This window comes from Marmota monax, unplaced genomic scaffold, assembly GCF_021218885.2.
Source record: "Marmota monax isolate L192 unplaced genomic scaffold, Marmota_monax_Labrador192_F-V1.1 WCK01_AAM20220418_F8-fsc00008, whole genome shotgun sequence".
NCBI classification, from domain to species: Eukaryota; Metazoa; Chordata; class Mammalia; order Rodentia; family Sciuridae; genus Marmota; species Marmota monax.
In genome coordinates, this window is record NW_026694432.1 from 3,718,681 (window position 1) to 3,744,192 (window position 25,512).

Here is a 25,512-nt window from a genome sequence, read left to right on the forward strand (position 1 = left end):
GGAGGGAGTTTTTATAGCCCAAATCTAATGGGGCCTCTGGGTCTGCAAGCTGCCTTGTTGGCCCAAGGAGGGTTGAGTGTTCAGCCTTGAGCAGGGTTGAATGTTCAGACTTGAGGCAAACAGGTGATAAAGGACCAGATAGAGGGGGGTTTGAGTGCGTGGGCTATCTTGCAGCCAACATCTGTTCAGCCTGCTCTGCAGACAACACAGTTCAGCCTGCTCTGCACCCAACAGGTGTGTGCATGGCTATTGCCTCTGTCCACCGATAAGGTTTTGACCTCACTGTTTCCCAAGGTGAAACTTTCAGGTTAATCAATTCTGTACACTGAGACCAAGCCCTGCCCACACAGTTCACTCTACCACAAGTGGGTGGGACGTTCCTTCCAGACTTAATCAGTGACAAAGGGACAGTGAGTAATACAGAAGCTTCTGCACCATGAGCATGTCTTCACTGAGCCTCACCAGATTCCCGGGCAGCATCTCTGGGCTCCTCCAAGTGGCCTCGCTGCTCAGCTTGCTTCTGCTGCTGTTCAAGGCAGCCCAGTTCCTCCTGCGCAGGCAATGGCTGCTCAAAGCCCTTCAGCAGTTTCCATCTCCACCATCCCACTGGTTCTTTGGCCACAAGGTAGGAAGAAATGGGAAGAGGAGTAGGAGGGAAGGGAGACTGCAGCCCAAAGACTGGCCAGGAAGTGCACAGGACAAAGCCTGTTGCAGGCAGGACAAAGCCTGTTGCAAGCTCTAGGCATCTGAGGAACACCCAGATTACCTCTCAGGCTTGGCCCCTTCCAGCACCAGGAGCTCACTCCTTTAAAAGAAGCCTGTCTTGCTGTTACTCACCACTGTCACTAACTCTATCACCATGCAGATCTGACATTTGTCCTTGCAGCCTGGCACCTTAGAGGACTGTTGTTTGTTCTTCCTGAGTCTTTTCTTCTCAAGGCCAAGAACACCTAGACTCCTCAAAGATCCTCCATCTCAGAACCAGCCTTCTACAATCTTTCCTGCCCCACTCACAGACTAGGATACTCTTTGTCTGGTCCTGAGTTTGCTCTGAAACACAGATATCAGTGTGATGGTGTCACTATCCTGAGGAGATCATTGTGGGATAACAAAGGGCAAGAATATCAGGATGTGTCAGGACACAGGGAATCAGCTACCTCTGCTCAGGTGGGGGGACCAAATGGATAGGTTTGCCCCCAACTGAGGATGTTTCTAGAATGTGTGTTTTGAGGGGCAAATATGTGTCATGGGTATAGGAAACAGGAATGGCAGCACATTTTTTTTTTTTTTTTCTGGTGAGGGTGACTGGTTTTAGTGTTAACCTCCAAACAAGATTTGTTTATCTCTCCTTCAAAGCACCTTGCATGTGAGGTCTTTGGATTGGGCACACCAACACGGTCTTGTACCCCAGTGCCCAGAGCAAAGCCTTGCACCTTGTGTAGAGTCAGAGGAAGGAGAGAAAGGAAGAGCCTGAGGGCAGTGGAGGGAGGGGGTCAACTTCCTGCACTTCCAGCCCTGAGGGAGCACACAGAGCATGAAAAAGGGCAGCAGGGAGAGAAGCTCTGCTAGGGATTGTGCTCTGAACACACTCAAGAGGAGGTGGAGGATGTCCACACAGACAGCTGAGGCTCTGACCCCCACAGCTCTGCTGAGGCACACAGCTCTACTCTCCAGGGCCACAGGATCCAGCTTAGGGCAGCACACGTAGGTCAGCAGAAACAGCTCCAAAATCCTGAGTTCTGCTGAAAGATCCAGAAATATGTCCTGATGGTTATGCTGCCCTTCACTACAGTCCCTAAGCCAGAAATAAAAGATGATTTTTTTTTGCATTCATATTTTATTTCCTGTTTAAGTGAAAAGGGTGAAGAACAATTCTTTCAATATTGCTTTGGATCATGTTTTTTCCTACCATTCTCATTAACCTTACTCTCTTCAATCATGTATTTATTCTGACCTTGCAACTTCTCCCTATCTTAGTACATTTCGTTTTGGCATATAAATATGCTCAGGTTTCACCCATATTTAATAAGACACCAATTCTTAAAACCAGGTTATCTGAAACTATTATCTTTCCCTTTTCAAAGAAAAATCTCACAGCTATAACTTCTATACCCTTTTTCTCACCACTCATTCATTTCTTTTTTTTTTTTAATTTTTTATTGTTGGCTGTTCAAAACATTACATAGTTCTTGATATATCATATTTCACAATTTGATTCAAGTGGGTTATGAGCTCCCATTTTTACCCCATATACAGATTGCAGAATCACATCAGTTACACATCCATTGATTTACATATTGCCATACTAGTGTCTGTTGTATTCTGCTGCCTTTCCTATCCTCTACTATCCCCCCTCCCCTCCCCTCCCCTCCCCTCCCCTCTTCTCTCTCTGCTCCCTCTACTGACATTCGTTTGTCCCCCTTATATTATTTTTCCCCTTCCCCTCACTTCCTCTTGTATGTACTTTTGTATAACTCTGAGGGTCTCCTTCCATTTCCATGCATTTTCCCTTCTCTCTCCCTTTCCCTCCCACCTCTCATCCCTGTTTAATGTTAATCTTCTTCTCATGCTCTTCGACCCTACTCTGTTCTTAGTTACTCTCCTTATATCAAAGAAGACATTTGGCATTTGTTTTTTAGGGATTGGCTAGCTTCACTTAGCATAATCTGCTCTAATGCCATCCATTTCCCTGTAAATTCTATGATTTTGTCATTTTTTAATGCAGAGTAATACTCCATTGTGTATAAATGCCACATTTTTTTTATCCATTCATCCATTGAAGGGCATCTAGGTTGGTTCCACAGTCTAGCTATTGTGAATTGTGCTGCTATGAACATCGATGTAGCAGTGTCCCTGTAGCATGCTCTTTTTAGGTCTTTAGGGAATAGACCGAGAAGGGGAATAGCTGGGTCAAATGGTGGCTCCATTCCCAGCTTTCCAAGAAATCTCCATACTGCTTTCCAAATTGGCTGCACCAATTTGCAGTCCCACCAGCAATGTACAAGTGTACCCTTTTCCCCACATCCTCGCCAGCACTTGTTGTTGTTTGACTTCATAATGGCTGCCAATCTAACTGGAGTGAGATGGTATCTTAGGGTGGTTTTGATTTGCATTTCTCTGACTGCTAGAGATGGTGAGCATTTTTTCATGTACTTGTTGATTGATTGTATGTCCTCCTCTGAGAAGTGTCTGTTCAGGTCCTTGGCCCATTTGTTGATTGGGTTGTTTGTTCTCTTATTGTCTAATTTTTTGAGTTCTTTGTATACTCTGGATATTAGGGCTCTATCTGAAGTGTGAGGAGTAAAGATTTGTTCCCAGGATGTAGGCTCTCTATTTACCTCTCTTATTGTATCTTTTGCTGAGAAAAAACTTTTTAGTTTGAGTAAGTCCCATTTGTTGATTCTAGTTATTAACTTTTGTGCTATGGGTGTCCTATTGAGGAATTTGGAGCCCGACCCCACAGTATGTAGATCGTAGCCAACTTTTTCTTCTATCAGACGGCGTGTCTCTGATTTGATATCAAGCTCCTTGATCCATTTTGAATTCACTTTTGTGCATGGCGAGAGAAAGGGATTCAGTTTCATTTTGTTGCATATGGATTTCCAGTTTTCCCAGCACCATTTGTTGAAGATGCTATCCTTCCTCCATTGCATGCTTTTAGCCCCTTTATCAAATATAAGGTAGTTGTAGTTTTGTGGATTGGTTTCTGTGTCCTCTATTCTGTACCATTGGTCCACCCGCCTATTTTGGTACCAGTACCATGCTGTTTTTGTTACTATTGCTCTGTAGTATAGTTTGAAGTCTGGTATCGCTATACCGCCTGATTCACACTTCCTGCTTAGCATTGTTTTTGCTATTCTGGGTCTTTTGTTTTTCCATATGAATTTCATGATTGCTTTCTCTATTTCTACAAGAAATGCCGTTGGGATTTTGATTGGCATTGCATTAAACCTATAGAGAACTTTTGGTAATATCGCCATTTTGATGATGTTAGTTCTGCCTATCCATGAACAGGGTATATTTTTCCATCTTCTAAGATCTTCTTCTATTTCTCTCTGTAGGGTTCTGTAGTTTTCATTGTATAAGTCTTTCACCTCTTTTGTTAGGTTGATTCCCAAGTATTTTATTTTTTTTGAAGATATTGTGAATGGAGTGGTTGTCCTCATTTCCATTTCAGAGGCTTTGTCGTTGATATACAGGAATGCCTTTGATTTATGCGTGTTGATTTTATATCCTGCCACTTTGCTGAATTCATTTATTAGCTCTAATAGTTTCTTTGTAGAGCCTTTTGGGTCTGCTAGGTATAGAATCATGTCATCTGCAAATATTGATAATTTAAGTTCTTCTTTTCCTATTTTGATGCCTTTAATTTCTTTCGTCTGTCTAATTGCTCTGGCCAGTGTTTCGAGAACTATGTTGAACAGAAGTGGTGAGAGAGGGCATCCCTGTCTTGTTCCAGATTTTAGAGGGAATGCCTTCAATTTTTCTCCATTCAGAATGATGCTAGCCTGAGGCTTAGCATAGATTGCTTTTACAATATTGAGGTATGTTCCTGTTATCCCTAGTTTTTCTAGAGTTTTGAACATAAAGGGATGCTGTACTTTGTCGAATGCTTTTTCCGCATCTATCGAGATGATCATATGGTTCTTATTTTTAAGTCTATTGATGTGGTGAATAACATTTATTGATTTCCGTATATTGAACCAGCCTTGCATCCCAGGGATGAATCCTACTTGATCATGGTGCACAATTTTTTTGATAAGTTTTTGTATCCGAGTGGCCAGAATTTTATTGAGGATTTTTGCATCTAGGTTCATTAGAGATATTGGTCTGTAGTTTTCTTTCTTTGAAGTGTCTTTGTCTGGTTTAGGTATCAGGGTGATGTTGGCCTCGTAGAATGAATTTGGAAGTTCTCCCTCTTTTTCTATTTCCCAAAGTAGCTTGAAAAGTATTGGTATTAGTTCCTCTTTAAAGGTTTTGTAAAACTCTGCTGTATACCCATCCGGTCCTGGGCTTTTCTTAGTTGGTAGTCTTTTGATGGTTTCTTCTATTTCCTCAATTGATATTGGTCTGTTTAGGTTGTCTATATCCTCCTGACTCAATCTGGGCAGATCATATGACTTAAGAAATTTATCTATGCCTTCACTATCTTCTAATTTATTGGACTATAAGGATTCAAAATAATTTTTGATTATCTTCTGTATTTCTGAAGTGTCTGTTGTGATATTGCCTCTTTCATCCCGTATGTTAGTAATTTGAGTTCTCTCTCTTCTTCTCTTCGCTAGCATGGCTAAGGGTCTGTCGATTTTGTTTATTTTTTCAAAGAACCAACTTTTAGTTTTGTCAATTTTTTCAATTGTTTCTTTTGTTTCGATTTCATTAATTTCAGCTCTGATTTTAATTATTTCTTGCCTTCTACTTCTTTTGCTGTTGTTTTGCTCTTCTTTTTCTAGGATTTTGAGATGAAGTATGAGATCATTTATTTGTTGGTTTTTTCTTTTTTTAAGGAATGAACTCCAAGCAATGAATTTTCCTCTTAGAACTGCTTTCAATGTGTCCCATAGATTCCGATATGTTGTGTCTGTGTTTTCATTAATCTCTAAGAATTTTTTAATTTCTTCCTTGATGTCTTCTATAACCCATTGATCGTTCAGTAACCTATTGTTCATTCTCCAAGTGATGTATTCTTTTCCCTTCCTTCTTTTATCATTGATTTTCAGTTTCATTCCATTATGATCAGATAGGATGCATGGTATTATCTCTACTCCTTTATATTGTCTAAGAGTTTCCCTGTGACATAATATATGATCTATTTTTGAGAAGGATCCATGTGCTGCTGAGAAAAAAGTGTAACTGCTTGATGCTGGGTGGTATATTCTATATATGTCAATTAAGTCTAGGTTATTAATTGTGTTATTGAGTTCTATAGTTTCCTTATTCAACTTTTGTTTGGAAGATCTGTCCAGTGGTGATAGAGGTGTGTTGAAGTCTCCCATGATTATTGTATGGTGGTCTATTAGACTCTTGAACTTGAGAAGAGTTTGTTTGATGAACATAGCTGCACCATTGTTTGGGGCATATATATTTATGATTGTTATGTCTTGTTGGTGTATGGTTCCCTTGAGCAGTATGTAGTGTCCCTCTTTATCCCTTTTGATTAACTTTGGCTTGAAATCTATTTTATTTGATATGAGTATGGATATTCCTGCTTGTTTCCGAAGTCCATATGAGTGATATGATTTTTCCCAACCTTTCACCTTCAGCCTATGTATGTCTTTTCCTATCAAATGCGTCTCCTGTAGGCAGCATATTGTTGGGTCTTGTTTTGTGATCCATTCTACTAGCCTGTGTCTCTTGATTGGTGAGTTTAAGCCATTAACATTTAGGGTTATTATTGAGATATGGGTTGTTCTTCCAGCCATATTTGTTTATTTATGTTACTAAACGTGGTTTGTTTTCCTCTTTGATTATTTTTCCCCCTTTAGTGTCCTACCTCCCACTGTTGGTTTTCATTGTTATTTTCCATTTCCTCTTCCTGTAATGTTTTGCCAAGGATGTTTTGAAGAGATGGTTTTCTAGCTGCAAATTCTTTTAACTTTTGTTTATCGTGGAAGGTTTTAATTTCATCTTCCATCCTGAAGCTTAATTTCGCTGGAAACACAATTCTTGGTTGGAACCCATTTTCTTTCAGTGTTTGAAATATGTTATTCCAGGATCTTCTAGCTTTCAGAGTCTGTGTTGAAAGATCAGCTGTTATCCTGATTGGCTTACCCCTAAATGTGATCTGCTTCCTTTCTCTTGTAGCTTTTAAAATTCTCTCCTTATTCTGTATGTTGGGCATCTTCATTATAATGTGTCTAGGTGTGGGTCTCTTATGATTTTGCACATTCGGCGTCCTGTAGGCTTCTAGGATTTGGGGTTCTGTCTCATTCTTCAAGTCTGGGAAGTTTTCTCGTATTATTTCATTGAATAGATTGCTCATTCCTTTGGTTTGAAACTCTGTCCCTTCCTGTATCCCAATGACTCTTAAATTTGGTCTCTTGATGTTATCCCATATTTCTTGGATGTTCTGCTCATGGTTTCTTAACAGTCTTGCTGAGCTGTCTATGTTCTATTCAAGTTGAAATACTTTATCTTCATTGTCTGATGTTCTGTCTTCTAAGTGTTCTACTCTGCTGGTAGTATTCTCAATTGAGTTTTTAAGTTGGCTTATTGCTTCCTGCATTTCTAGGATTTCTGTTTGTTTGTTTTTTATAACCTCTATTTCCCTGTATAGTTGATCTTTTGCTTCTTGGATTTGTTTATGTAATTCATTGTTGAAGTGATCTTTCATTGTCTGATTTTGCTGTCTGATGTCTTCCTTGAGACTCCAGATCATCTGAAGCATGTATATCCTGAATTCTTTATCTGACATTCCATCTGCTGCAGCTATTACCTCTTCTAATGTTGAGTTGACCTGCAATGCTTGTGGTCCTTTCTTTCCTTGTCTCTTCATACTGTTCGCGTTCCTTTCTACTTGGTGAAACTGTTGTGCTATTGAATTTTCCCCCTATATATTTATATTGGTCTTGTATAGTTGCAAAGTCTCCCTCTCAGGCGCGGGCGGCGGCTCTGTACCTCTGCGGGCCGATAGGCTTGTTCTGTCGGTGGTCACAGTTCTGTCTACTTTGCAGGCGCAGGCAGCGGCACTGCCCCTCTGCAGGCCTCTGGGGCTGTACTGCCAGTGGGTCGCAGATGCGCCTACCTTGCAGGCGCGGGGGGGGGGGCGGCTCTACCCTTCCTCAGGCCACTGGGCCTGTTCTGTCTCTCGGTTGCAGGTCTGGCCTGTTCTGATGGTGGTCACAGTTCCGTCTACCTTGCAGGCGCTGGGGGAGGAGCGGCTCTGCCTCTCAGCAGGCCGCTGCTCCTCTTCTGCCGGTGGGTCGCAGGCCCGCCTACCTTGCAGGAGTGATTGGAAGCTCTGCCACTCCCCGGGCCACTGGGCCTTTTCTGTCAGTGGTCACAGTTCCGCCTACCTGACAGGCGCGGGGGGTGGGGGGCGGCTCTGCCCCTCAGCAGGCCGCTGGGCCTGTTCTGTGGGTGGTCACAGTTCCGTCTACCTTGCAGGCGCTGGGGGAGGGGGCGGCTCTGCCTCTCAGCAGGTCGCTGCTCCTCTTCTGCCGGTGGGTCGCAGGCCCGCCTACCTTGCAGGAGTGATTGGAAGCTCTGTCCCACCGCGGGCCACTGGGCCTTTTCTGTCCGTGGTCACCTGGCAGGCGCGGGGGGTGGGGGGTGGCTCTGTCCCTCAGCAGGCCGCTGGGCCTGCTCTGTGCGTGGTCACAGTTCCCTCTACCTTGCCGGTGCAGGGGGAGGTGGCGGCTCTGCCTCTCAGCAGGTCGCTGCTCCTCTTCTGCCGGTGGGTCGCAGGCCCGCCTACCTTGCAGGAGTGATTGGAAGCTTTGTCCCGCCGCGGGCCCCTGGGCCTTTTCTGTCCGTGGTCACAGTTCCACCTACCTGGCAGGCGCCGGGGGTGGGGGGTGGCTCTGCCCCTCAGCAGGCCGCTGGGCCTGCTCTGTGCGTGGTCACAGTTCCCTCTACTTTGCCGGCGCAGGGAGAGGGGGCGGCTCAGCCTCTCAGCAGGCCGCTGCTCCTCTTCTGCCGGTGGGTCGCAGGCCTGCCTACCTTGTAGGAGTGATTGGAAGCTCTGTCCCGCCTCGGGCCCCTGGGCCTTTTCTGTCCTAAAAGATGATTTTTAAAGCATTGTCTTTCCCCTGATATCAGATCCCAAAGGACCAGGAGCTACAATACATTCTGAAGTGGGTTAATGAGTTCCCAAGTGCCTTCCCACAATGGCTGTGGGGCAGCAAAGTGCGCATCCTCGTCTATGATCCTGAATACATGAAGGCGATTCTGGGGAGATCAGGTGAGAGTGAACTCCCTCTCAGCAGGTTCAGTTTTTCTCTTTTGAGATCATACCTGTGTCTGTGGAAGTCCATAAAAAAAGTGGCCATTTATAAATAAATGTCTGAATTATCTACTTACTATTGTCCCTGGATACACCTAGCATATGGGCAATAATACTTTATAGTGGACATTTAGAACAGTTTGGGGTAATGATTTCTATTTATTTATTTTATTATCTTTAATTTATTCTGATTTGTTATATATGACAGCAGAATGCATTACAATTCATATTATACATGTAGAGGCCAATTTTTCATATCTCTAGTTGTTCACAAGGAAGTCACCATGCCTGTTTTCATACATGGGCTTATGATAATGATGTCCATCTTATTTCAGTGTCTTTCCTACCCCCATGTCCCTCCCATTCTCTCCCAATTCTTTGCCCTATCTAGAGTTCATCTAATCCTCCCATGTTCCCTGCCAACCCCATTATGAATCTGCATCCTTATGTCAGAGAAAACATTCGGCATTTGTTTTTTTGGAATTCGCTAACTTCATTTGGTGTTATATTCTCCAACTCCATCCATTTACCTGAAAATGCCATGATTTTATTCTCTTTTATTGCTGAGTAATATTCCATTGCATACACACACACACACACACACACACACACACCACAGTTTCTTATCCATTCATCTAATGAAGGGCATCTAGGTTGGTTTCACAGTTTGGCTATTGTGAATTGTGCAGCTATTCACATTGATGTGACTGTGTCCCTGTAGCATGCTGTTTTTATGTCCTTTGGGTATAGACCAAGGAGTGGGATAGCTGGGTCAAATGGTGTTTCCATTCCCAGTTTTCCAAAAAGAATCTCCATATGACCCTGAATACATGAAGGTGATTCTGGGGAGATTAGGGGTGAGAGTGATCTATTTTCCATATTGGCTGCAGCAATTTTCAGTTCCACCAGCAATGTATGAGTGTGCCTTTTCCCCCACATCCTCGTCAACACTTATTGTTGTTTATATTCTTAATAGCTGCCATTTTGACTGGAGTGAGGTGAAATCTCAGTGTAGTTTTGATTTGCATTTCTCTAATTGCTAGAGATGTTGAACATTTATTCATATATTTGTTGATTGATATACATATCATCTTCTGAGAAGTGTCTGTTTGGTCCCTTGACCCATTTATTCATTGAGTTATTTGTTTTTTTTTTTTTTTTTTTTTTTGGTGTTAAGATTTTTGAGTTCTTTATATGTCCTAGAGATTAGTGCTCTATCTGATGTACGTAGAATGTGTAGTAAAATTTGCTCCCATTCTGTAGGCTCTCTATTCACCTCACTGATTGTTTCTTTTGCTGAGAAGAAGCTTTTCAGTTGAATTCATTCCATTTATTGATTCTTGATTTTAACTTTTGCTCTATAAGAGTCTTATTAAGGAATTCAGGGCCTAATCTCACCTGATGGAGATTTGGGCCTACTTTTTCTTCTATTAGGTGCAGGGTCTCTGTTTAATTCCAAGGTTCTTGATCCACTCTGAGTTGAGTTTTGTGTGTGGTGAGAGATAGGGGCTTAATTTTATTTTGTTGCATATGGATTTCCAGTTTTTCCAGCACCATTTGTTGAAGAGACTATTTTTTCTCCGATGTATTTTTTGATTCTTGATTTTAACTTTTGCTCTATAAGAGTCTTATTAAGAACGTCAGGGCCTATTCCAACATGATGAAGATTTGGGCCTACTTTTTCTTTTATTAGGCACAGGGTCTCTCATTTAATTCCTAGGTCCTTGATCCAACTTGAGTTGAGTTTTGTGCATGGTGAGTGATAGGGGCTTAATTTCATTTTGTTGCATATGGATGTCCAGTTTTCCCAGCACTGTTTGTAGAAGAGACTATCCTTTCTCCAATATATGTTTTTGGCACCTTTGTCTAATATAAGATAATTGTAATTACGTGGGTTAGTCTCTGTGTCCTCTACTCTGTACCATTGGTCTACCAGTCTATTTTGGTGCCAGTACCATGCTGTCTTTGTTACTATTGCTCAGTAGTATAGTTTAAAGTCTGGTATAGTGATGTTACCTGCTTCACTCTTCTTGCTAAGGATTGCTTTAGCTATTCTGGGTCTCTTATTTTTCCAGATGAATTTCATGACTGTTTTTTCTATTTCTATGAGGAATATCATTGGGATTTTGATTGGGACTTCATTGAATCTGTATAGTGCTTTGGTAGTATAGTCATTTTGACAATATTAATTCTGCCTATCCAAGAACAAGGGAGATCTTTCCATCTTCTAAGATCTTCTTTAATTTCTTTCTTGAGTATTCTGTAGTTTTCATTGCAGAGGTCTTTCACCTCTTTCATTAAGTTGATTCCCAAATATTTTCAATTTTTTGAGGCTATTGTAAATGGGATAGTTTTCCTAGTTTCTCTTTCTGAAGATTTGTCACTGATGTACAGAAATGCCTTTGATTTATGAGTGTTGTTTTTATATCCTGCTACTTTGCCAAATTCATTTATTAGTTCTAGAAGTGTTCTGGTGGAATTTTGGGGGGTCTTCTAAGTATCAAATCATATTGTAGGTAAATAGTGCTAATTTGAGTTATTTTCCTATTCATATCCCTCTAATTTCTTTCATCTGTCTAATTGCTCTGGCTAGTGTTTCAAGAATTATGTTAAATAGAAATGGTGAAAGAGGATATCCCTGTCTTGTTCCTGTTTTTTTAGAAGGAATGCTTTTAATTTTTCTCCATATAGAATGATATTGACCTGGGGCTTAGCATAGATAGCTTTTATGATGTTGAGATATGTTTCCGTTATCCCTAGTTTTTCTATTGTTTCAAACATTAAGAGGTGCTGTATTTTTTCAAATGCTTTTTCCTGCATCTATTGAGATAATCATATGGTTCTTATCTTTAAGCCTATTGATGTGATGAATTACATTTATTGATTTTCGTATGTTGAACCAACCTTGCATCTCTGGGATGAACCCCACTTGATCATGGTAAACTATCTTTTTGATATGTTTTTGTATTTGATTTGCAAGAATTTTATTGAGAACTTTTGCATCTATGTTCATTAGAGATATTGATCTGAAGTTTTCTTTCTTTGATGTATCTTTGCCTGGTTTTGGAATCAGGGTGACATTGGCCTCATAGAATGAGTTTGGAAGTGCTCCCTCTTTTTCTATCTCATTAAATAATTTTGGGAGTATTGATATTGATTCTTCTTTGGAGGTCTTATAGAAATCAACTGTGTATCCATCTTGTTCTGGGCTTTTCTTGGTTGGTAGGCTTCTGATGGCATCTTCTATTTCATTGCTTGAAATTGATCTGTTTAAATTGTGTATATCATCCTGATTGAGTTTGGGCAAATAATATGACTCAAGAAATTTGTCAGTGCCTTCAATATTCTCTATTTTATTGGAGTACAAATTTTCAAAATAATTTCTAATTATCTTCTGTATTTCTGTAGTGTCCAGCATGATATTTCCTTTTTCATCACAGATGTTAGTAATTTGAGTTTTCTCTCTCCCTCTCTTCATCTGCATGGCTAAGGGTTTATCAATTTTATTTATTTTTTCAAAGAACAAAACTTTTTGTTTTGTCAATTTTTTGAATTGCTTCTTTTGTTTCAATGTCATTGATTTCAGTTCTGATTTTAATTATTTTCTGTCTTCTACTGCTTTTGGTGTTGATTTGTTCTTCTTTTTCTAGGGCTTTGAGATGTAATGTTATGTCATTTATTTGTTGACTTTTTCTTCTTTTAAGGAATGAGCTCCATGCAATGAACTTTCCTCTTTACTGCTTTCATAGTGTCCCAGAGATTTTGATATGTTGTATCAATGTTCTCATTTACCTCTAAGAATTTTTAATCTCTTCTTTGATGTCTTTTGCAACTGACTTTTCATTCAATAGCATATTATTTAGTCTCCAGGTATTGGAGTAGCTTCTATTTTTTATTTTATCATTGATTTTTAATTTTATTCCTTTGTAATCTGATAGAATGCAGGGTATTATCTCTATTTCTTTGTATTTGCTAAGTGTTGCTTTGTGGCATAATATATGGTCTATTTTAGAGAAGGATCCATGTGCTGTTGAGAAGAAAGTGTATTTGCTCATTGAAGGATAAAATATTCTGTTTGTCAGTTAAGTCTAAGTTATTGATTGTATTATTGAGTTCTATAGTTTCTTTGTTTAGCTTTTGTTTGGAAGATGCATCCAGAGGTGAACGAGGAGCGTTAAAGTTACCCAGAATTACTGTGTTGTGGTCTATTTGACTCTTGAACTTAAGAAGAGTTTGTTTGATGAATGTAGATGCTCCAATTTGGGGAGCATATATATTTATAACTGTTATGTCTTGTTGGTGTATGGTTTCCTTGAGCAGTTTAAAATGTCTTTCTTTATCCCTTTTTATTAACTTTGGCTTGAAGTCTACTTTATTTGATGGGAGGTTGGAAACCCCTGTTTGTTTCTGCAGTCCATGTGAGTGGTCTGATTTTTCCCAACTTTTCAGTCTGTGGATGTCTTTTCCTATGAGATGAGTCTCTTGAAGGCAGAATATTGTTGGGTCTTTTTTTTAAAAAAATCTAATATGCTAGTCTATTTTTTTTCTTACCATGACTCAAAGTGGTGTAGGGAGGGAGAGCATGGGAGAAAGACTACCTCTAGATAGGGAAAAGGGGTGGGAGGGAAAGGGAGGGGAAGGGGAATAGCAAGGATGGTGGAAGATGATAGTCTATGTTTTTTTATTGGTGAGTTTAGGCCATTAACATTCAGGGTTATTACTGAGACATGATTTATATTCCCAGCCTTTTTTGTTTGTTTTTAGTATTTAACTTGACTTGGTTTCTCATTTGATTAGTTTTTCCTTTAGTGTAAGACCTCCCTCTGCTGATTTTCATTGTTGTTTTTCATTTTATTTTCATGTAATATTTTGCCTAGAATGTTTCATAGTGCAGGCTTTCTAGTTGTAAATTCTTTTAACTTTTGTTTATTATGCAAGTTTTTTTTATTTCATCATTAAATTTTAAGCATAATTTTGCTGGATATAAGATTCTTGGTTGGCATCCATTTTCTTTCAGAGCTTGGTATGTGTTGTTCCAGGATCTTCTAGCTTTCAGGGTCTGGGTTGAAAAATCTTCTCAAAATCTAATTTGTTTCCTCCTATATGTATTCTGATTCATTTCCCTCATGGCTTTTAAAATTCTCTCCTTATTCTGTATGCTAAGCATTTTCATTATAATGTTCCTTGGTGTGGATCTGTTGTGATTTTGTACATTTGGTGTCCTGTAAGCCTCTTGTATTTGATTTTACAATTCATTCTTCATGTTTGGAAAATCTTCTGATATTATTTCATTGAATAGATTGTTCATTTCTTTGGTTTGGAGCTCTATTTCTTTCTCTATCCCAATAACTCTTAAATTTGGTGTTTACATGCTATCCCATATTTCTTGAATGTTCTGTTCATGGTTTCTTACCATCTTCATTGTGTGGTCTACATTCTTTTCAATATTATATATTTTGTCTTCATTATCTGAGGTCCTATCTTCCAAGTGGTCTAATCTCTTGGTGATGCTTTCAACTGATCTTTTAATTTATTATTTCTTTCATTTTAATTATTTCTGATTGTTCTTTTAGAACCTCTATCTCCCTATTGAAGTAATCTTTTGCTTCCCATATTTGTTTATGTAACTCTTTATTGAAATGATTTTTTGCTGTCTGCATTTGCTTTCTTATATCATCCTTTAATTCACAGAACATTTTAATTATATACATTCTGAACTCCTTCTCTGTAATTTCTTCTGCTGTGCTGTCCATGGATTCTTATAATGTAGTATCTTGATTTGTTTGGGGGCACTTCCTTCCCTTATTTTTTCGTATTGTTTGGGTGTCTTCCCTTCTAACAATGCAGATGTGAGGAATTGCCATTTTACCCTATAGGCTTATAGTGCCCCTACAGGGTTCCAATACCTCTCCTTCCAGGGGAAGGACAATGTTAAAGATCTCAATACAAACAATACACAACCTTAAACCAAATAGTTGCTATTAAGAGGTTTACAGTTTGGTTACAACATACAAAGTATTGTATATTGTAACTGATATACAATATACAGAAGTTCAGTTATTTTCTGCAATATGAACACTAGGTTTGCAAAAGTATTTACAGTTTTTGATGGTGGACAAAGAACTGGGGGTGAAATTTAGGATGATATGCTGAGGAGGCAGGAGGTGAGGATATGGAATTATTGTATCTTAGAAAGTGTGAGAGAGGAATCTAAAGAAGGTTAGTAGCAGGAGAAGAGAGAGGAAGTAATTTTGGGTGGAGAAGTAAGTGGGAAGACAGTAGAGTACATAAAACAAACAGACATAAATATTAAGAAAAATAAAAAATGTAAAAATAGAAGAAAAAAAGAATACACAACACAACTGTAATATACTATTCAGACATCCCAGTTCTCAGTATCCTAATTCATGCAAAGTACATGGTTTCACATATGTTGGGGACGTGAGGGCGGGAGAATAGAAGGAGGAAGAGATAATGTGCTGCTGGCGGCCACATTAGCTGCTCCTCTGTTGGCGGGGAAGGGACCCCAGGGGCAGCTCGGAGCAGGGCTGGTGCTCGGGTGGCAGAGGGAGGAAGTAGGAAGGGAGGCAGCAAGTGAGTGGCACCTATTGGGGAGGGAGAGGGAGGGAGAGAGAGGGAGGGAGAGAGAGGGAGGGAGGGTGGGGGATGATTTTTATGTCATTTTTTTCTGTCTCTTTTAAAACTATTGAGGTGATCACTTAGGTATATCAGCTTGTATCTTTTGAGGTGATTTCTTAGGTATATTGGCCTGATCTGTTAGGTGTATTGGTCTATCTCCAAAAAGCTTTCTTCATCTCCACATTAACTTTGGTTTGAAACCTCTAATCTCCTCCTATTTAATAATGGGCTAACTAAGCCATCACTCATTGTGAGAACACTCCAAGGCTCAGTCATATTCTTTGTCATTGAGAACATGTCCTATGTTCCTTGCCAGCTTCTCATTGCAGTCCTTCTGGTCCATGTCTTCCTGAGCCCTTTAGCTGTTGTAGCAGAGACAGAATGGGATAAGAGGAAGTGGGAGGTGATATGGAATCAAATGCCAACTGACAGTCATCAGACACTCATGACAGTGCATGGCCTCAATCACAGTGGCCCTGGGTCTTCATTATTTGTCTCCTTCTTGTAATTAATCCCATTACTTACTTTTCAGATCCAAAGGCTCATAATACATACAGAATTGTGGCTCCCTGGATTGGTATGTACATCTGAAAGTGGGCACTCTGAAATTAGGGTTGGCAAAATCTCTCTCTGACTCACACAGAACAAGATTTGATGGGTCACTACCATGATTGCCACTAAATGAAGTCTCATTTCTTTTTAAATTAGTGTTTTAAAATCTATATGACAGCAAAATGCATTACAATTCATATTGCACATATAGAACACATTTTTTCATATCTCTGGTTGTATATAAAGTACTTTCACACCAATTCCTGTCTTCATACATGTATCTTTGGATAATGATAATCACATTCCACCATCAATTCTAACCCTATGCCCCCTTCCTTTCCCTCCCATCCCTCTGCCCTATCTAGAGTTCATCTATTCCTACATGCTCCCCCTCCCTACCCCACTATGAGTCAGCCTCCTTATATTAGAGAAAATATTTGGCATTTGTTTTTTTGGGATTGGCTAACTTTACTTAGCATTATCTTCTCCAACACCATCCATTTACCTGCAAATGCCATGATTTTATTCTATTTTATTGCTGATTACTTTCCACTGTGTATAAATGCCACATTTTTTTATCTACTCATCTACTGAAGGACATCTAGTCTGGTTCCACAGTTCAGCTATTGTTGTGCTGCTATAAACATTGATGTGGCTGTGTCCCTGTAGTATGCTGTTTTTAAGTCCTTTGGATATAAACTGAGGAATATGATAGCTGGGTCAAATGGTGGTTCCATTCCCAATTTTCCAAGAAATCTTCATACTGCTTTTCATATTGGCTGTAGCAATTTGAAGTCCCACCAGCAATGTATGAATGTGCCTTTTTTTCCCACATCCTCACCAACACTTACTGTTGTTTGTCTTCATAATAGCTGCCATTCTGACTGGAGTGACATGAAATCTTAGAGTAGTTTTGATTTGCATTTCTCTAATGGCTGAGAAGTGTCTTTCAATCTAAACAGAACCCCCACCCCTCCTGCAAGCTGTTGTGAGCCCTCCTGAGGCTCACTGCTTCCACCTCTCCTTCTAGGTAACTCCAAACAGCCTCAGCCTGACATGGACTTGGGTACCTCTTTCTCTGGCCCACAAACCCTTTCTACATCTCCTTTGCAGCTGTCATAATCACAACAGATACACCAGCCCAACTGGGAAACTCATATTCCTGAAAAGTGCCAGTCATTACTGTCTTTGTCCAAAGATGTTCTGCCCTCTGGGTCTCTTACCCGAGTCCCACCATCAGTCTCTCCCACATTGTCCCCAGACTTCCTCTCCTCCCATTGTCCACTCACTCATGTACACAACCATGTATGGCCCAGGGTACGGTTTGCTCCTGTTGAATGGGGAGACATGGTTCCAGCATCGCCGGATGTTGACCCCAGCCTTCCACTATGACATCCTGAAGCCCTACGTGGGAATCATGGCTGACTCTGTCAGAGCGATGCTGGTGAGTCTCTCTCTTTCATTCCCATTCACTCACTCAAAGCCAACACTCAGATTCCACAGCCTAACAGCCACCAAAGACAGTCACATAGAACAACAATCTCAGGCCATTACTGTGAGAGTCAGTTCTTCAAAAGTTGAAGGGGCAGAGTGGACCCAGGCAGCAGGATATGGTCACTTCCTTATGGTCTAAGGTAGACAGCATCATGGTGGATATAGACTCCCCTTCCTACTTCCAAGTCTTTAGCACAGTGGACTATAGGGGAAGTTGATCCATTGCACAGCAGGCCTGTGCAATGGCATCTTCAGTAGCACTGCAGATCCTGGGTAGGATTCTCTCAGGGTGGAGTTGAGGGCTTTCATGTGGACCTGAGTGACCCATGAAGTGATATGGACACCAGATCCACATCTCACAGTGAACCTGCACATCCACCATACCCATTAGAACTCAGATGAATGATCTAACAGTGTTCAGCAACTTTTTTTTGAAGGATAATGAAAAGACTTATTTTCAATATGTGGCTCATGAGTCTATTTGCTTGAAATTTTCTTGTCCTCATATTTGGTATTCTGCCAGTTTTTTAAGTCTAGCTCATGAATTTAAAACTTAAATGGTGGCCTGTGAGCTTTTTTAGCAATTTAATGGTCATAAATGATTGCCCAAAATTCTAAATTAATAATATATTATGTAAATATTTGTTTCATTTTATAATAAAAATTTCTGAGAAAACATTGGAGTACAAATATTTGCTTCATACTCTTAATTTGCAAAAATGCATGTGACTCTGAGATTCAGGAAAGAATACCTGGAGATGCAGAGAAAGAGGTTAGCCCTACAAGCATACGTCTTTTGGGGAACTGAATAGGATAATGACCTTCTCCCTCCCCAGGACAAATGGGAGCAGCTTATTGGACAGAACTCCCTGGAGATTTTTCAGCATGTCTCTCTGATGACCCTGGACACCATCATGAAGTGTGCCTTCAGCCACCAGGGCAGTGTCCAGCAGGAGAGGTCAGTGCCAAACCCATGAGGTAAGGGATACTTGTTCTAATCAACTGGTGTAAGTTTACCCAAGATTTGAGTGATGCATCTTGGACATTTACCACATTAAAATGAGAGATTCTTATTCTGGTCCCAGACCAAGTCCTGATTCCTGAGCAGACCCAAACATGCCCATCCACAGATCCCTGATTCCTGAATGGGGTAGAAGTCTGATTGCTCGTGTCATCTTCTAAAGTCCCAATGCTTGCCGCAGTCTGGCTGGGCACAAATCCCGAGCCACTCAAGCAGGAAAAAACTTTATTTTCCGAACTCCCGCGAACGCCACCCACACGGCCCTCCTAGGCACCACACATCAACCGGAACTCCCTCCACCAGAACTTCACCAACCAACACTGAACTCCCCAGGCATCCCTGCGAGAAGTCCAAAGTAGCGGGCACTCGAGGCGGACAGCAGGGGTCTATATACAATTGAATATATAACCTGTTTCAATCCAGCATCATCTTAATGGCTTGCCTCTCAATCATTACTTCTGGCAAAATGCCAGGGGCCATTCTGACTTGGCTGTGGCTCTCAACAAATGCTCACAAGGGATGTAACACAGATATAAGGTGTCAGTGTTGTCTGTCCCAATCATTCAGTAATCTCCATATAGAACCCACACTGCTTCCAGGTCATGTGGCCCCATAGTATAATGTGTTCTGCAATCTCTCCATCAGGAATTCCAAGTCCTACATTCAGGCTGTTGGGGATATGAACTACCTATTTTTATCTCGTGCGAGGAATGTCTTTCACCAGAACGACACCATCTACAGACAGACCTCTGATGGCCGCTTGTTCCACCATGCCTGCCAGCTTGCCCATGAGCACACAGGTTCTGTCTCTAATCCTGTCTACTTTCCTTTACCAGGTTCAGTCTAAGAGGTAGGGCCATGGCCCCTGAGACAGAGGCAGGACATCTGCTAACAATGGAAAGAAACTAGGACACCCTCATGCTGGACACTATCTTTCTGAAAGTGTTAGGAGCTGAGATGTTAGTGTGTCAGGTACAGCACAATGCCAGTATCATCACTTAAGCAGTGTTGAATGAGGCCTATCCCATCAGCATTCAACAGGGACTCCCATGGAAGGTCGGCCTGCATCAGATGGTGCTAGACTCCCACACACCCACTCACCTGTGCATCCTGAGCTCCACAGGACACCCAGATTGTCATGGGGTAAAATGGCTTATTAGGGGTTGCTGTAGCTGTGTTTTCTACCTGGTAACTCCTATCCTGGGACAGATCAAGTGATCGGGCAAAGGAAGGCTCAGCTGCAGAATGAGGGAGAGCTGGAGAAGATCAGGCAGAAGAGGCACTTGGATTTCTTGGACATCCTTCTGTGTGCCAAAGTGAGTATGTGGTGGGTGGAAAAACCAGGGGCTTTGCCTAGGAGAGGGAGGGACAAACCCTGCTCTCTCATCCATGGCCTCCCCAGATGGAGAATGGGAGCAGCCTGTCTGATGAGGACCTGCGTGCCGAGGTGGACACCTTCATGTTTGAGGGCCATGACACCACAGCCAGTGGTATCTCCTGGATCTTCTATGCTCTGGCTGCACACCCTGAGCATCAGAAGAAGTGCAGGGAGGAGGTCCAGAGCCTCCTGGGGGATGGAGCCTCCATCACCTGGTGAGTGAGAGCTCAAGAGGTGGGAGAGCCCTGCCTCTGGTAGGGACAAGGTGCTGGTCTTCCTGGGCCCTGCCTTCCCCTCAGGATGGCCTTCACCTCAGGGACCACATGGACCAGATGCCCTACACCACCATGTGCATCAAGGAGGCCCTGAGGCTCTATCCACCAGTATCAGGTGTGAGCAGAGATCTCAGCAAACCTATCACTTTCCCTGATGGACGCTCCTTACCCAAAGGTATGACCTTTCTATACTTACCTAATCTCTCCCTAGGGAAAGGTGGACCAAAGATCCACATGTTCTTTAGATCTTATGAGCCTCTCTCAGCCTCCCTTTCTTCCTTTGTAGAAAAGATAGTTACTCTGAAATTTGTATGACTCTTATGAAATGCTGGACAGAGAGCTTGAAATCAGAAAAATCTCAACTAAAAAATGCCAACTTATGGATTCAATATTAACCTACAGATATTATCCTTGTGATTATCAGTACTAGAGAAGAGCAGGGTAGAGAGATAATCATACAGGGTCAATGAGTTGTGGTTTTTATTTTTTTTAATGCCTCAAGGCAAATGAAGGAGATCATGAAAACCCATGTTACAAGTCAATGTGGCCCAGAATCTAAGGATTTTCAGGTTGATAGAAAGGAGAAGCTGATATTTCTACCCTGTTACGAAGCCACCCATTGGCTCACCCAGCATTGAGTCTGATCCTTGCTCTGCTACATGCCAGCTATGTGAATATAAAAAAGATAAGCAACCTCACTGAAAATCCAGTATCTCATAAGAAAATGGGTGTAAACCTGTGTATTCTGAAGGGTGCTTGTGAGGGTCGGGTGAGTTCATGTATCCTTTCCGCTGTTTCATGGAAGGTACTAGATGGATAGTATTCATTTCGTGTAAGCAGTGAGTCTCCAATATTTTCTTGGTCTTATTCCTAGGCTCACAGTTTTCCGTTCCTCACCTTCACTCAGATGCTTTGCCATGACAACGCTACCTTCCTGTGGTAAAATCATCCTGCTCAAAGTGATGATATCTGGGACGCATACAACTCGTGTGTGCAGGTGTCCTGCTGTTTCAGAGACAGAGTTCCAGGCCACTGGCATAAATAATCTTTTTTCTGTCTCCTAACTGTCCCACAGGTTTCATGGTCACACTCTCCTTTTATGGCCTTCACCATAACCCAAAGGTGTGGCCAAACCCAGAGGTATGAGGCCTTGTGGGGGTGGAGAAGGGGATGATCTGTTAAGACCAACACATCCTCCTTCTTCCACCTCTGTGGATCCTGTCCCCTCCATGGCTGGAAAGCAGGGACTTGATCCCAATTTGTCTTGGCCCTGCTGCTCTCTCTGCAGGTGTTTGATCCTTCTCGATTTGCACCTGGATCTTCTCGACACAGCCACTCCTTCCTGCCCTTCTCAGGAGGATCAAGGTGAGATGTCCTCTAAGTGGCAATGGGGTGGGGAGATCAGGAATTCTCTGACACATACCCAATGTTTGTGATCCCCTCATTTTCTATGTGGCTTCTTCATGGAGGCCCTTGTTGGTTGGTTTTTGTGGGTAGACGGTGTTGTGCGTTTGTGTCTGTGCCCCAAAGACAGGACACACTGTGGAGAGTTTGACCCACTGCTCTTTCCAATGGCCCACCACCAAAATACACAGAAGTTTTCCCAAGTGTCATTTTATCTTGGTGTTTTATTCATTTTGGAGAATGAATTTTTAGAATCAGATTTTCATAGGCAAACTATCCTTTGGGTGTTTGTTTTCCTCAATTGTAAGGTTTTAAGAGGTGGATTTCTTTTTCTTCTCACATTTGAATGAGATCATCCCATTTTCTGCTTAATTCTTCAGTGGCCACTGAAGAATTTTGAAATATTTCCAAATATTTAGAATTATAAAAACCTCGTTGTTCTTACTGTAAAACCATCTGTGTAAAGTTTGCAGCCTGTTGGAGAAGGGTGGATAACAGTGATTGTGATTTCATGCAGCTTTGGGTCTGACCTCCAATTTTTGGTCTCATATTAATTGTCACATTCAGTTTCTATCTGGCCAGTCATCAAAATTCTACATGTGGAGGATGATCTCTACTCATAGTTCATGGTATAGGATGAGGAAGCTAAATGCCTCTGAGAGAAAACTCACTACTAACTTGACACAAAGCACATACTGTCATGTACACTCACAAACTCACCTGAAGTAGCTGTTGAGCTGGATAGTCCCACACCACAGGGGCTGCGGTGAAAACCCAGCAATGTTATGGGAATCAGCCTTTGACATAAACCTACTAAATAATTAGTAGAAAGGTTTTTCTGGGTCAAAAATTCTGTGAATGTTACAAGTGTAGTCAAGTTTTGAAGAACCGGCATTAAGATTGTCCATGGAGAAATCATATTTCTCAGATAAAATTTATCCTGGAATTGAAAACTAGCTTCAAATCATGACACTGACATTGTAGGGCAGAACAGCATAAGTAGCTCAATTTTTAGGTAGAAATGTTTACATTCTGTGTTCCATTGCATTTCATTTTATTTTTGTAGTTCAACATATCTGAGTCAAATACAAATGTATTGAAAAATATGTTTCTCTGTGTCAAGTGCTGTGCTCTGAGGCAGGTTGCTGCTCTTGGTTCAGACACCTACAATTGAGATAGACATCACTCTTTCCATAATTTTTTCACTTTCTCATCACTCATTGAACATTGATGCAAGTTTCTTTGTCCCTGGTACTGTTGGAGGCCATAGGTTGTGGTGGCTACTTGAATAAAAACTCTAATGGTAGCTTGGGGGCTTGGAAGAGAGAAGGACAGCCAGCAGAGGGTTAAGGGTCAGCTGGCCATTGTCCTGAGCCTTGAGGATGTTCAGGCAGAGTGGAAGGAGGACATCCTCAGCAACCTCAAGAATATGAGCTGAAGCAGGAAGTGGGGCTGGACAGGTGAGAGGTGGGTGAGGCAGTAGCCCACAGAGGGTGTACAGGGAGGTGAGGCCTTGGATACTGCCCTTACTGGTGGAGGGCATGGGAGTAAGGAGGGAGGGGAATCAGGGAGATCAGTGAAGCCTGGAAGAAGAGACTGAAGATGGCAAGAGGGATATTTCTGGAGTAGAAACCTAGAGATGCTGGTGGACCAAGGATGTGAGGGGAGGCTGGAGCCTGACCACTGGGTGGGAGGCAGATGGGGATCAAAGCTTATAGATCCCCAGCACAATGTCCTAATAAGATAACTATGACATCTGATTCTGCCATCAGAATCCTTTGACACCAGAGATATGATCCCGGGGAGTGTGGTCCACACTTTCCCATGCAGTCCAGACCAGTGATAACCACACTGATGAATCCGAAACCATCAGTAGAGAGACTCAACTAGCCAATGACTTATTCTTAAAATGGAAAGTGTTATTAGACTTGATTGTTCAGTGTGCTAGCCTTACCTTACCTTAGCAGAGATTTCATGTCCATGAATATAGAAGTGGGGCCAGAGCTTTCCATAGATGAATAGGGCCTTATCAAAGGGCAGGAGAGTGTGAATCCAGGCTAGAAACAGAGGTGTATGCCACCTCTAATTAAAGGAGGTTTCTGAATCTTTGTTCTTATCAGGAGCTCAGGGCTCAAGGCCTCCCCAGCTCAGAGTGGGGCCTGAGACCACTTTCTTTGTCTCTGCCTGGTTCAGGAACTGCATTGGGAAACAATTTGCCATGAATGAGCTGAAAGTGGCCGTGGCCCTGACTCTACTTCGTTTTGAGCTACTGCCAGATCCCACCAGGATTCCTGTACCCATGGCACTAATTGTATTGAAGTCCAAGAATGGAATCCACCTGCATCTCAGGAAGCTCCAATAATTCTGGTGGAAGAGAAGAAGTCTTTGGGCCAGCTGCTTGAAATTTTGAGTTTCTGTCACCTGTTCCTGTGCACCTTCCATTGTCCCAAAAATGCTTTCCATCTTTCCACCTGCCCTTCTTCCCACCTGCCTGCTCTCCTGCCTCTTTGTCTCATCTAACTCTAGGCTCCCTACCTGCTTTTTTTCTATGTGTCTCCCACCTGCCTATATCTTTGTCCCCTGATAACCTGCATGTCCATTTCCTTGTCTGTTCCTTTACCTTACTTGTGCTGCTTGTCTGTCCATCTATGAGTTTCTTACTGCTGCTATAAAAAGTGAGAACAACCTCAATGGCTTTGCATGACAGAAATATAGTTACTTATGATCCTGAATAACAGAGTTCTAACATGGGTTGCCTTGAGTTGCAACCAAGATAATGGTGCTGTCACTGCACATCCACGGCCATTGGTGTGCCTCACCCTTTTGTCATTTCCATTATCTAGAGCTGCATTGCTGGACTTCATGATCTATGGTCAATATTCAAATCCTGCAACACCTTTGACTCTCTCTACTTCTGTCTTTATATCCAATCTCTATCATAAGGACCTTTGTGATAACAATGTGCCCATGTGATAATAGAGAATATCATCATAGTTCTCCCAGGTCAAGGATGTGTACATTGGTTGAGCCATTATTCAGCCTAGCATACTTCCTTCCTGTCACCCAATCTATCCATGTATATCTCTCCTAATATCTATTATCTAAGCCTCTTTGTCTTTTCTCCCTTCTGCATAAAGTTCACAAAGTTGGATATAGTGTCTGTCTTTCCTTAAAAGGTGATGGAGGGATGGGAAAAGAAAAGAAAAAGGTCCCTTCTGAGGTAGAAGATGATATCTGCCTGGCCAGATGCAGCCCACCCACTCCAAGTGGCTTTATTCATGGGACCTCCTCATGTCACACAATTGCCCATTGGTTCCATGTAACTGATCTTAGAACTCCCTGGTAGTTCATTAAGAGAAATTCACATCTTTGGGGTAAAAGAATAGGCCTACATTCTATCCAAGGGTTAATACTCCTCTTAATTGAACCTTCTAAATATCAAGACAGAGCCTGAAATGAGCAGCAGTGCCACATGGTGGTGCCTTGCACCCTGAATGGCCATCCCCCAGCCATTCCTAGCCTATGGACTCAAACCATAGACTGAGGTCTGTTTGTAGTGTGACATCACCTTCTATTCTCTACATGGGCTTCTCCCCCAGTGGTGCCAGCAGCCAGGGTCTTCCTCCCAGGTTCCTGGCTGCCCAGGTCCCTGGACAAATTCAGCCCTGAACTAAGAAGGAACCAGAGAAAGCAGGCTGGACATGAAGTGCCTGGTTCAATATGAAGGAGGAAGAGTGAGGTGGGAATGTCCTGGAGAGGCTGAATGGCAGTCTTCTGGCATCAGGTGGGACAGGAGGGTTCATGC

General features: G+C 41.8%; 1 protein-coding gene across 4 annotated transcripts; it reads left to right on the forward strand.

Annotated features, from left to right (window-relative positions):
* The first annotated feature begins 386 nt into the window (after window positions 1–386).
* LOC124109786 (cytochrome P450 4A11) lies at window positions 387–24,858 on the forward strand. 4 transcript variants are annotated; one of them, XM_046468566.2, is made up of 12 exons: window positions 387–625; window positions 8,761–8,902; window positions 16,116–16,160; window positions 17,452–17,579; window positions 18,466–18,587; window positions 19,296–19,450; window positions 19,860–19,966; window positions 20,053–20,243; window positions 20,345–20,478; window positions 21,379–21,443; window positions 21,592–21,668; window positions 23,901–24,858. In XM_046468566.2, exons 1-12 carry the CDS (start codon window positions 437–439, stop codon window positions 24,067–24,069), a joined length of 1,524 nt encoding a protein of 507 aa, XP_046324522.1. In that variant the 5' UTR covers window positions 387–436; the 3' UTR covers window positions 24,070–24,858. The 4 variants fall into 4 exon arrangements, 3 of the variants coding, with proteins under 3 accessions (XP_046324522.1, XP_046324523.1, XP_046324524.1); XR_009224286.1 differs by lacking the exon at window positions 21,379–21,443 and having other exon boundaries at window positions 389–625; window positions 23,901–23,972; XM_046468568.2 differs by lacking the exon at window positions 8,761–8,902 and having other exon boundaries at window positions 425–625.
* The last annotated feature ends 654 nt before the right edge of the window (window positions 24,859–25,512 follow it).